Source organism: Anolis carolinensis, chromosome 6, assembly GCF_035594765.1.
Source record: "Anolis carolinensis isolate JA03-04 chromosome 6, rAnoCar3.1.pri, whole genome shotgun sequence".
Taxonomy (NCBI): Eukaryota; Metazoa; Chordata; class Lepidosauria; order Squamata; family Dactyloidae; genus Anolis; species Anolis carolinensis.
Window position 1 is genome coordinate 60,926,052 of NC_085846.1, and position 13,363 is coordinate 60,939,414.

Genomic DNA, 13,363 nt, shown 5'->3' on the forward strand with positions numbered 1-13,363 from the left:
AACAGCAACCTTCAGATCAGCAACCCAACCTTCAAGTCAGCAGTCCTGCCAGACAATGGTTTAACCCATTGTGCCACCAGAGGCTCCTAAATAAATAAATAAAGAGGAAGGAGGTTCTTGTGGCCCACAGATTGAGAACCACTACTCTAGAGGATTGTTTGCACAAAGAACAGATGCTTTTTTAAAATCTCAGATTGTTGAACCTGAAAGCCTGTCTACATGGATCACGAATTTTTAAAAAAGGCCAGAAGTCACTCTTGAGTACCCAGATGACATCCAGTAGCTTCCAGCCCTAATGCACAGAAAAAATTGGTTAAACTGATTTTACCTTGTGCTAGCAGAATTCAATAAATACTTTGGAGCTTCCCAAGACTCTGGAGCAGCACTGAAGTTCAGAAGTGATGTGAGCATCTGGATTGGTTCTAATTTGGAACTGGCCTGGCTGTTCACATGGAACAGCGCTGGTGTCCTGTTTTTCCTGTGTCAGCTCTTGGAAGCTATAGAACTCAATGCAGACTCACACAGGCAGTTCCGTGGAAACACTTTATTGAAGACCTTCTTTACAAGTTGAAATCAAAGCTAGAACTAATGTATTCCCGCCAAACCCCGAGTATATCCACCTTCTACCTCCCCCCCTTTCCATATTCACATAGTCCTTTCCCAGGCTTGAAAGACCAGAGCAGGTCATAAAACCCATCCTCGTGGCCAGATGGCTCTTGTCATTTAGATTATCTCCCACCCCCTATTGCTCTGACGGGATGTGGAGAGTTCAGCTGTTATGCGTGCTGGGCTTATACATCCTGACATGACTCCCCCTCCCTGCGAAGACGACCCTGTGGAGAGAGGTAAAAGATGAGGCAAAACTAAGACATTGACAACAAAACAAAAAAACAACACATGGATCACAGTTAGGGTCCAGGTTTGTGGGGGAATCGACTGTGAAACAGTTTTATCAGTCTTGGGGCCTTAACATGTTCAGCCGCCACCCACTCAGGATGTAAGGCTCTTGAAGTCCACTGGACCAAGTAGGACAGTTTCCCACAAGCCCTCTTGGAGTCTAGAATGTCTTTGATTTCAAAATGGGTATGCGCTCCCACCATGATGGGAATGGGGTCTGAGTCTGGCTTATTCCATTTGTGAGTGGTACATGCCGGTTTTAGCAGGCTAACATGAAATACAGGGTGTACTTTGCGCCAACTATGAGGCAGCTGCAGTCTTAGCGCCACAGGGTTTATCACGGCCAGGATAGGGAAAGGCCCAATGTATCTTGAACTCAGTTTCCAGGATGGTTGAGTGGATTTCAAGTGTTTGGTAGACAAATACACTAAGTCACACACTTTATAGGCTGGGTGCGCTGCTCTCTTTTTATCTGCATATTTTTTGTAATCTAACTTGGCCGAATGCAGTGCTCGAAGGCCAAGAGGCAGAAATCCTCTTGCCTCAGTCTCCCGGCTTTGTGTTGGTGGGTGGACCCTTTTGTAACGCAGGAAATGGTGGAAAATCCCTACCACTTACAACTTTAAACGGTGAAACCCCAGTGGAGGCGTGGTCCAAATTATTAATGCAGTATTCCGCAAAAGGAAGAAGCGAGGACCATTGATCTTGTTTGGTATGTGCTGTAGCAACGGAGAAACTGCTGAAGGGTCTTCTGGACCCATTCTGTGGCTCCGTCTGTCTCGGGATGGAACGCTGTGCTTAGGGCCCTTTCAGTTCCTAAAAGGCCCAGAAAAGATTTCCAAAATTTGGATGTGAATTGAGGTCTTATGATTCACTTATGATTCGCTCAGAACATCCATGTAAGCGAAACACATGTTGCAGAAACAATTTGGCCAATTCAGGTGCCGTTGGGAGTCTTTTAAGGGGGATGAAGTGGGCCTGTTTGGAGAATAGGTCAATTATAGTCCAGATCGTGTTGAAACCGTTACTATCAGGCAAGTCTACAACAAAATCCATAGCTATATCAGTCCATGGTTTTGAAGGGTTAGCCCACCTTTTGTTTGGCCTTAGTGCACACAGGGCATTCCTGTAAATAGTCTCTCACATCTTTGTGTATGGTTGGCCACCAGAATTGCCTGTTTAACAGCTTTAAGGTTTTAGTAAATCCAAAATGGCCAGAGAGTTTGGAGTCATGGCCTTGGGCCATTGCCTTCCCCCGGAGGCTTTCCGGTACATAGTATTTTGAACCATAAGTCCCCTTCTTGGGACAGTTCATCTCTATGGGACTGAAGCCAAGAGTGTGTCTCGGCAGCTGATTTTAACTCCTGGGACAATTCTTGTATTTGGCCACTAGGGGGAGGTTTGTCCTTGATTTTGGCCTGGATTTGTACTAACAATTCCAGTTGTTCTTTTGTGAACACAGTTCCGACTTTGCCCAGGGCCGAATAGTCTGCTTCGGGCATGTGTGAGAGCGCATCCACCAGTCAATTTTGCTTTCCTGGGAAAAACTTCAACTTAAAATTGAATCAGCAGAAAAAATGGGCCCACCGTATTTGTTTTGCATTCAATCTTTGGGGGGTTTGTAAGGCCTGCAAATTTTTATGGTCAGTCCACACCTCAAATGGAACGTCTGTTCCTTCCAAGAAATGGCGCCAGTGAGATAGGGCTGATCTCACCGCAAAAGATTCCTTCTCCCACACGTGCCATCTTTTCTGAGTCTCAGTGAACTTTTTTGACAAATAAGCACAAGGTTTTAAGTTACCCTCTTCGTCGGCCTGTAACAGAATTTCCCCATGAGTGCACCACAAAAGGTTAGTCTAGTTGGGCATGGACCAAGATGGGCTGAGTAGTGAATCTCTCTTTAAGCTCCTCAAACACTTTTTGGCACTCGGGCACCCAGATTAGTCTAGTGCTTGGTGTCTTTGTCTTACGAGTCTCCCCCTTCCCCTTAGTTTTTAGTAAATCTGTCAGGGGTAGGGTCAATTTGGCGAAGTCTTTTATGAACTGCCTATAGAAATTGGCGAATCCCAGGAACCCCTGTAACTGCCTTTTGGTTTTGGGGGGTTCCCATGCTAAGACATCCTGCATCTTAGCAAGATCCATCACTAGGCCCTTTGTGGAGATCCGAAACCCCAAATAGTCTAATTTGGTCCTGTGGAACTCACATTTGGAGAGTTTGGCATAAAGCTGATTCTCCTTTAGGATTCCTAAGACCTTACGGGTCAAATTGACGTGGTCGTCCAGAGATTGGCTGGATATGAGAATGTCATCGAGAAAATCAATCACCCCTTTATACAATAGGTCGTGGAAGATCTCATTGATAAACTGCATGAACACGCTTGGGGCTCCTTTTAGTCCGAACCCCATGACTTTAGATTGAAACTGTCCCAAGTGACAATTAAAAGCTGTCTTCCAACAGTCCTCATCCCTTATTCCCTGTTCATAATAGCTTCCTATGTCAAAGGATGGTTATGCCAAAAATATGTAAATGTTCTATATTCAGATAAATTAGGAGCACAAACTGTACCATGAAATAATGCTATAGTAATTTTGTATCCAATCCTCATTTTCTTTCATATCGGGAAAACATGGGATTCTTTCTGGAAAATTCTAAATACAATACAATTTTTATTGCTATTTTTAATAATGCAGCCCTGTATTTCTGCCTTCGTGCTGGACGAAAATAGAAATATAATAATTGCTGAATATATAAAGTTAGGCAAAAACAGATCTAGGTCAGGAGGAAAAAATAGAGAAATAAAGAGAAGCAGATCATTTGTCTCAATGAATCCCCCTCCCCAAAAGTGCAGTGAATTCAGAAAGTGGCATAGGAAGTCTTGATAGATGCTTGTGGACAAAAATAGAAGTCTATGTTTGGTAATTAAGATATTGTTTTTGGCAGCTTATGTATTTTGAACTTTTGGACTTTTCCACATATGCAGTAATGTGTCCAAAAATGATTTTTATTCCAGTGCTTCAAAGTGTTCGGAGAGGTTGCACATTGTATTCTTTTTTTCATGTGAAGAGAGCTACCACGGAGGTGCCAGGGCTAGCTTTCTTCTCATGCATTTGGCTCAACCTCATCTTGATTGGCTAATATATGGCTGTTTTGGATGACTTGTAAGGACCCATATACATCTGTATTTTTGAATTCTTATTGGGCCTCATCTATACTGCCATATAATGCATTGAACTGCATTATATGGCAGTGTTGACTCATATAGTCCAATTCAATGTAGTTAATCTGCATTATGGAATTGCATCATGTGGCAATGTAGATGGGGCCTTGGTAGCCTGACCATCACAATTGTAATTATTTAAAGTGTGTTCAAACCTTTGCAGTGATATATACAATACTTTGGACCAGTCAGTGTTGGCTGAAAGTATATGGACAGCTCCTTGTCCCTGACTGTGGCATTGCCACCATATTATTTGACATTCTTACACTGAGAATTTGCAGGATTTCAGATGGTTTGATATCCTAAATATCCTAAAGGCATCAGGTCCTGTCTGATTATGTTAGTATTTGGATGGGAGAGCACTTATCAATAACAGTTGCTATAGATTATATTTCAAAAGACAGAACTAGAAAAAAAAACATCTTTGGGCATTGCTCGCCTAAGAAAATTCATTTGGAACTCTGTAAGTCAACTGGTACCTTAAAGGTTTCTACTTTCTACTCTAGAGGAGAGGTAGGCTTCTCTTTTTGTTTTCTGGGATATTTATTATTATTATTATTATTATTATTATTATTATCAACACAACGACGTTGTATGGCACAGCAAACAAGATAGATATGCTGGATTTCGTTTCGCAAAACCACAAGTTGAACACTTCCCAAGTGTCTAGGACTGTGTGATGTATTTTCTGATGATATGTGCAGATCCCAGTAGGGTGGCCTTTTGCAGTTGGCAGATGGTGATTTTGTCAATGTCTATTGTTTCCAAATGCCGGCTGAGATCTTTTGGCACAGCACCCAGTGTGCTTATTATTATTATTATTATTATTATTATTATTATTATTATTATTATTATCTCTTGGAAGTATTTTCTGAAGGAGAGGAAGGGAAATAGAAAAAGAAGCTAAAAGAATGACCCTCCTAGCCCCCAGATGCGCACAGCCCACCCACCTTCCCTCAGGTCCCCAACTCCTAGTCGGTCCCACTAAATAAAAAGAATCAGGAAAATAAAGGAAACTCAAAAAGATTAAACTGTGATGCTAAATAGGGGAGGAGGAATCGAGATCGGTTCCCACTTGCTTTTGTGTTGCATGGGTTTTTGTACCGAGAGGACCCTTACAGTTCAGAGCACCCATAACAAAACAGATAAGCCAATTGGCTGAAGTGACCAGCTAAAAATGGATCAGTGCACATATCTACAAATAAGTATTAGGAATGTTTTAATTCTATGAAATATAAATGCTCTTTGTAACCTAAAGAGGGGTCCAGCACTTCTTGAGAGCAGTGATATATGAGAACATTTGCTAACCATGGTGCATGGATGTCATGACTTACAACTACAAATTCCGTTTTTGGTAAAGGGTTGAAAGGTAAAGGTAAAGGTTTTCTCCAGACATTAAGTCTAGTTGTGTCCGACTCTGGGGCTTGATGCTCACCTCCATTTCTAAGTCGAAGACCCGGCTTTGTCCAAGGTCATGTAGCCGGCAGGACTGCATGGAGCGCCGTTACCTTCATGCCGGAGCAGTACCTATTAATCTACTCATATTTGCATGTTTTCAAACTGCTAGGTTTTCAAAAGCTGGGTCTAACAGCGGGAGCTCACCCCATTCCCCGGATTCGAATTGCCAACCTTTTGATCAGCAAGTTCGGCAGCTCAGCAGTTTAACTGACTGTGCCACCGGGGGTTTACAAGCCTCTAAAGAAGATACCTCAATATTGCTTTTCTGGAGAGTCTTGAGCCCCTAAACTCCATTGCCAACTTTTGCAGTTTCAGCCGAACATAAAAAGACTTGCCATCAATGTCAGCAAAAGTTCAATATTTGTTTATTACCCTTTGGAAAATTGTTTCAGGAAATTTATGCAGGTAGTTTTTCTGGCTGAATAAACATGGCAATCCCCTCGGAGAAGCCCATCACATTTCTCACATCAGTGGACAGTGTTCATCAGTTTTGCTTGAAACAGCCTTTGAAACATCTGGGCAGTTAAAGTGAGAGATAGTTTTTATGACCCCTTCCATCTTCTCAATACGTGTTGACCATTCTCTGCTTAAAGCCTCTACTGCTAGAACAGCACTTAGCTAACAATGGCAATCCAGACATTATCAGGAAGCAGTCGTGATTCACAGCAGAGATCACATATTATGGGCAGGGAAGCACTGCTTATCTACCAACTGAATGTCCAGAAATAATGGCATCTATCCTCTTCTTCTGTTACACAGCTAAGGGGCTAGGCTTCACCTAGAGCATAATAAAGACTGATGGCTCAATGTTTCATCCCCCCCCCCCCCAGCCTGGTTCTTATTTATTCCTACAAACTTAATTTACAAATGACAACACTTGTTTCATTATAGGAAGGCATCTTTCTGCTCCATGCCCCACAAAATGATTTGCTTTTAAGCTGCTCTGCCTGCTGTTACGCATTTCCCCACCACATTTGTACACCAGCTTGTCAGTTCCATAAATCATCACAGATAAGTAAATCCTTCTTTTAACCTTTTGAAGTGATAGTGTGACTAATATTTTCTGAAAAGTATTACTCCCAGTTTTGCCTGAAGAGATGGATGTGGATGGTCTCAGACACCGGGTGGTTGTATGACAGAATTGGTTATAAGAATGAAGCTTTGCTCATTTCATTGGTCTTTGCAGATGGTACCTTAACCCTTTCAACAACCATGGTGTATTGAATGCGGCTAGCATTCTTGTGATATCCTGGCAGATTTTTTTTTAGTAAAAGGGCTAAGAAAGGCAATCCTACAGCAGCCCCAGCCCATGAACCCCCAACACTTGCTTGGCTCTAGCTCAGTGGTTCTCAATCTGGGGTCCCCAGATGTTTTTGGCCTACAACTCCCAGAAATCCCAGCCAGTTTACCAGCTGTTAGGATTTCTGGGACTTGAAGGCCAAAAACATCTGGGGACCTCAGGCTGAGAACCACTGCTTTAGTCTTTGCTTAGCTAAAGTCACAGAATGTTGGAAGCTGCAGTTTAGCAGCATCTGGATAATCACATTATCATCACCATCTTTGAATGAACTGCTTCATTTAGTTTCCCATACATCAGGAACTTTTCTTCAATCTTTATCCCAATGTGATTTATATCACAGCTTCTTAAACTGTGGGTCCCATCCCCAAATGGGATCCTCTTAGCATAATATTGGGTTTCCCAAAAATTTGGCAACAGTAAAAGTTTTCTGGATGCCACCTAGTGTTTTAGATATTTGCATGAATCTGTAATGTTTGGTACTTACAGTGTGCACTGGAGAAGATGCTTCAGCTGTACTTCATAAAAATGAAATTCAGCCTGTTTAGCAAGTTTTGCAAATGTTGATTTGTTATAAAATAATTTTTCATGTTTATACCTATTTTATGTACCTGTATACCCAGGGTCACGTAAAAATTTCTTGGACCAAAAGAGCTCTGTCAGGACCCTGATTTCAGGGCCTGTATGTCAAACATGTTTATAGATTGCATGGGTGCCCTGAAAAGGTAATCAGTTCAATTCACAGCCAAGTTTTGGGAAAAATTCCTAAAATTGTTGGGGGCGGAGAGGAATCTCAGTTCTGCGTTTCACCCAATGATGAATGAGGGAGTCAAACGCACACAGCAGACTTTAGGTCAGTTCCTACGAACATACCCTAATTACAGGCAGGATGATTGGTCAGAGCTATTACCTTTCGCTGAAGTGGCTTTCAACGGAACAATACATTCCGCAACCGGCCGTTCGCCTTTCAAAACAGTATTCGGACAGGAGGTGGCGCCATTCCCTAAACTACCAGAATGGAAGGAAGAAGGGTGGCAAGATGGCGAGGAGTGGTCAGAGGAAGTCAGGGCAGGGTGGAGAGACGTAGTAGCGGCACTAAGAGAGACACAAAGGAAATACAAACTATTCGCAGACTGAAAACGTAGGGAAGGAGAAAAACTAATGGAAGGAGACTTAGTTTGGCTAAGTACGAAGAATCTTAAATTAGGGTTCCCCTCAAGAAAATTAGCACCACGATACATAGGCCCGTTCAGGATTTCAAAGGTGATCAACAAGGTCGCATACCAACTAAGATTGCCAAAATATTTAGGAAAAGTGCACCCAGTGTTTCACTGTAGCCTACTGAAGAAATATAGAGGTACTTTGGATGAGGGAGAGCAATAGCTATGTTTGTCATTTTTCTCCCCAGGAAGAAGAGGAGGAGGAAATCATGTCAAGACCCTGATTTCAGGGCCTGTACTCTGGCGCCAGAAATCAAGGACGCTGACATCACAGACTGATAAGGCACCTGTGGTTCTCGGCCCTGAAGAGAAACGGCTGGCTCGTTTGGCCGGGAGAATTGCACGGGGTTTTCTCTAGGCGGGAATTGCTGCTTTGAATGTGGGGGAGTGTATATAAAGGGTTATGGGTGGGCCGATCAGCACTCTCGGCTTTTTTCGTGTCAAGGTTTCCTACAGTAAAGTTCTCAGTGATAACAGAGTGAGTCTCTTGTCTTCATTTGGGAGCGGCTGGAGTGAGCTGACAAGCTCCTGAGTGGAAAAGTATGCAGATGACATTCAACTTTATCTCTCCTTTCCACCTGCTACTAAGGAGGCTAGTCAGGTCCTGAACTGGTGCTTGGTAGCTGCGACGGTTCGGATGAGGGCGAACAAATTGAAATTGAATCCAGACAAGACAGAGGTACTCCTGGTCAATCACAAGGCCGAACAGGGTATAGGGTTACAGCCTGTGTTGGACGGCTCCCAAGTTTGCAGCTTGGGAGTTCTCTTGGACTCATTGCTGAGCCTGGAACCCCAGGTTTCAGCGGTGGCCAGGGAGCTTTTGCACAATCAAAACCTGTGGGCCAGTTGCGCTCGTACGTTGGGAAGTCAGACTTGGCCACGGTAGTCCATGCTCTGGTTACATCCTGAATAGACTTCTGCAACACGCTCTAGGTGGAGTTGCCTTTGAAGAATGTTTGAAAACTTCAAATGATCCAACAGGCGGCAGCCAGATTGCTTACCAGAATGGCAGGGAGCATCCCCCCCCCCGTTGTGGCAGCTCCATTGGCTGCCAGTCTGCTACCGATCACAATTCAAAGTGCTGGCTTTAGCCTATAAAGCCCTAAATGGTTCTGGCCCAGCTTACCTGTCCGAACATATCTCCCCCTATGAATCATCTTGGAGTTTAAGATCGTCTGAGGAGACCCTGCTCTTGGTACCAGCTTCTTCGCAGGCGCGACTGGCAGGGATGAGAGATAGGGCCTTCTCAGTGGTGGCCCCTCAGCTGTGGAACTCTCCCTCTATGGAGATTAGCTCAGCCCCCTCCTTCCTGACTTTCCATAAAAAAGTGAAATGTGGCTTTGTCGCCAAGCCTTTAGAGAACTGGTGCAATAAATAGATACAAAAAGATGTGCAATGACTATTGGAACGGCCTAGACTATGTTTGTGGATCACGTGATTAATGGTGTTGGTATTGCTCTAAATGTTTTTAATTGTTTTAATTGTATTTTATAACTCTTTTTATGTTTATTGTACATTGTTTTTAAAGGCATCAAATAGTTGCCTATGTTGTAAAGCCGCCTTGAGTCTCCTTCGGGGTTGAGAAAGGCGGGGTAGAAATGTGGTAAGTAAGTAAATAAATAAATGTTTAAAAAACTCTGGTTTTATATTCATATATATCACTATCCAGAGAAATGCCCTCCCACGCCCTTCAGTATCCATATCAACTTGCTGGTGATAACTATTGTTTATTTTAGTATACGCATTCTAAGCAAGGTAGTTCCAAGTGGTGATTCTGGGAATGCTCCCAGCCTCATCACTTTCCTTGTTTAGGGAGAACATGTTGCTTGGATCTTAGCCTATCTAGGAGGTCTCTTACTGTTTCTACAGATTAGTCATATAATTATTAGTTGAATATAATTATTAGTCAAATAATGCAGAGATAGTATCATGTTGTGGAGGTGTAGCTCTGATTGAGAGGGTAAAATGAGGGCACAATCTCTCCAAATAAGAACCTCAATCCCAGTGAAGTATCCCTTCGGTCTCCCAATTTAGAGCATTGCTAAAGTTGAGATACTCGGAATTGTTCACACTTACGACACATCTATTTCATGTGTTCCCATCCCCTTGGAATCTTTGCCTGTCCCTTTTCTTTGAATGTTTCAAGTATATTTCTAGGTATTTTAACAATATTTATTTAAATTTAGTGTCCATTCTGTTTTTCTCTCAGCATTGGATCCAAAGCAACAAAATAATTTAAAACAATACTATACAATCATTTTAAGTTATTGCAAAGTTACACATTTGGGAACTAAAGAAGGATTCCATAGGGGTAGAATTCCTATTTCGGGGACAGTGCCCTCATTTCCCACCCCAGAAGTGACACCCCTCTCTAGTGAGTGAAATGGAGTGGGTGACAGTTGGAGAAATAACACCAGAGTCCTGCACTGAATGTCACAGGGCCGTTGTTTTACATTGAAAGATAGAACATCACTTTCAGCCACCATGTTTACTTAAAATAAGCAGCAATGAATAATGTAGAGTGGCTGTTACTTGTTGCACAAAGCAACTAATGACAGTGGCACTCATTATGTTAACGTTTAAAAATAATGTAGTTGCCCCTTATGACTAAAATGGACAATCCCTCCTCCCCCTGACATGCCATTAATTTTAACACATTACCTTCAAGCTTGATCCTGGAAGAAAAAGAAGGAAGACCAGTCTAAAAAAGATATCTAGCTGGCTATTCCCCAGGCATAGTCTGTGAAGTCCACAATTCCCTAATTCTATTTATAAACAGAGAGACACTTGGAGTACACTTCAAAATAATAAAACAACTCTCTCTGGCATTTCACTGTAATGATGACTATTTATAGCAAGTGCTATAGGGGACAACCCAGTTCTGTCACCCCAACACACAATTAGCATTTAATGCCTTCAACATCTCATTCCTTTTCCCATTGGGGAAATAAAGCTATTTAGTTGCTCCTAATGTTAACTTAGTTTCTTAGCAGACTTTCATACACAGTCCCTAGCAGTACACTGGGAATTGTAATTACATAGATCTTGACATTTCTCAAGTGTAAAGGATTGAAAATGTTCAGTGGAGGCAAGAGTTTTGAGCAAAGCTTGGAAAGTTGCTTTTTAAAACTAATGCACAGTGTACATTATTGCAAAGATACTTTAACATGGAAGACACTCTTTCAATTTTATGTTTTTTGCAGTACATGCAATTTGTATGTTACTTTAAAATTTCAATTTAAAATGGCAAGAAAAGGGCCTATAAATCTGAAAACTAATTCCCTCACCAATTTAGTAATATCTATCCCTTTGGAAAAATAAGAAGCAGAACATTCCCATCGCACAGGGCTGAGGGGAATAAAAAAGTTTTGGAAAAGAAACATGGTTATGCCTTTGTTGTCTTCCCCATTCTCATGTGTAATTGTTTCCTGCAATGCGTTACTTCTGTGTTCTGGATTTGAGGACCACTGTAGTACTGTTGCAAAGAATAAGTATTTTTAAAACCAACTTCACAATAAGATACAGTAACTGCCATTCTTGTATCCTAGCATAGTCCATATGAACTCTAGATTATAAAAAAAATGGCTGAAGGAAAGAAATAAAATGTAATTTGGTAACACTCTGGGACTAGTTAATTGAATATCCCTCCATTAAAGTTGGTTTTCCAAAGGTGTTTTAGGTCCTTTTGACTGATGGTGTAAAGAAACACTTTTAACATTTTTAATTCACATGTTATAATTGCATGCGTGATTATTGTTTTCCTAAATACTCTAAAGATGCTCAGATCTCAGATGCTAAGCAGGATCAGTCTTGGTTAATACTTGGATGGAAGACTGCCAATGAATACCAGGTGCTGTAGAGAAAAGACTTGGCAAAACCATCTCTGAGTATTTCATGACTATGAAAACCTTGTGTTTTACTGTAGCCTTGGAACACCTTTTCACCCAACACCACACAATGTTCAGATAATCCAATAAGTAAAAGTTTATTATTGAATAAGTATAAAAGGAAAAAGGCAAGTCAAAAAGAAGCAGTAAAAGTACAAAAAATAATTTCCAATGAGATCAAGAGTTCATCAGCTTTTGAACCAAGGCACCAAAAAGCAATTCACAGAGTCTTGAGTTAACACAAAGCAAAAGAATCCTCAGGCAGAATACTGTTCAAAATTATATCCATAAACATGAAAACAGGAATACAAGAAAAGCAAAACCTCCAAGAACATGAAGTCATAAACAGGATTAAATCAAGAATCTTGAAATCCAGGAAGTAGGACTAGAAAACCTGGAGCTGTTTCCCCTTTTACAATATTGTTCCCACAAAGGCCTGAGAGCACAGAAACCACTTAAAAGGCCTCAATCCCTCTCATGACACACCTGCTTTTTCTCTCCTTATCTCTAGGCCTCTGAGAAAAATGAGTTTGTCTTTATTTTGCATTCTGCCTCTTAATTTCAAGGTGACTTGTTCTGGAAAAACCTTAATCTCCCACATTCTCCTCCAGCTACTTTGGCCTATTCTCATCGGAACAGATATCACTTTCTCCCATTGCCTGGGAACCGCCTGGAGATTCCAAAACATATCTCTCCAAGCCCCTGCTATTTTCCACAGACTTCTCAGACATTACAAGTTGAAACCCATCATCCCCTTTCTCATCCTCTGAGCACTCAGAAAGCTCAGGCCACAACACTCTATGAAATTCATGAGGTCTCCATAAGTCGACACACATTTGAATATGGTATGCTACTTCATATATCTCTCTATCTTTTGGAGGAAGGGGCGGGGAGGATTGCCATAGGGCTTCATCACTTGCAATAATATAATGTCCGCTCTGCGGTGCCACGGGCGAAAAGGCCCATACTTTAAAATACTGCCCACTGAGCCAAGGGAAGAGGTCGCTGTATCGCAAGTGCGGACGTAACTCGGCTGGACGCAAGGTGAGGAGATAAGAAGATCAGGAGAAGACCGAAGCATTTATTCTTAGTTTTAGTTTGACTTTGTAAAAGAACAACATTTGATTTCGAGCATCATTAACACTCTTTACATTTCCTCCCATTTCCTCCCACTTTGTTTCAGGTTTGGAGCAGATCATGGTGGTTTAATTCTTTTTTTTCTTTAAAGTGAGAGCACAGAAAGCTGATTTACAAGGAGACATACCCATCCAGCTCAGTTTTGCCTCCACTGAACTGTAGTAGAATGTGTTCTGGGTTGCAAACAGGAGACTTGTTCCCAGTACCACGTTGAACCAGGTATGTTCTGTATATGAAATAAATGCTCTA

General features: G+C 41.8%; 1 protein-coding gene across 1 annotated transcript in view; it reads right to left on the reverse strand.

Annotated features, from left to right (window-relative positions):
- Positions 1-529: 529 nt before the first annotated feature.
- Positions 530-13,363, reverse strand: part of stac (SH3 and cysteine rich domain) — a 204,716-nt gene continuing 191,882 nt past the window's right edge. The window contains exon 11 of the mRNA XM_062958255.1: positions 530-833. Within this exon, the coding sequence (XP_062814325.1) occupies positions 792-833 (42 nt within the window). The 3' untranslated portion in view covers positions 530-791. The remainder of the gene's footprint in view (positions 834-13,363) is intronic.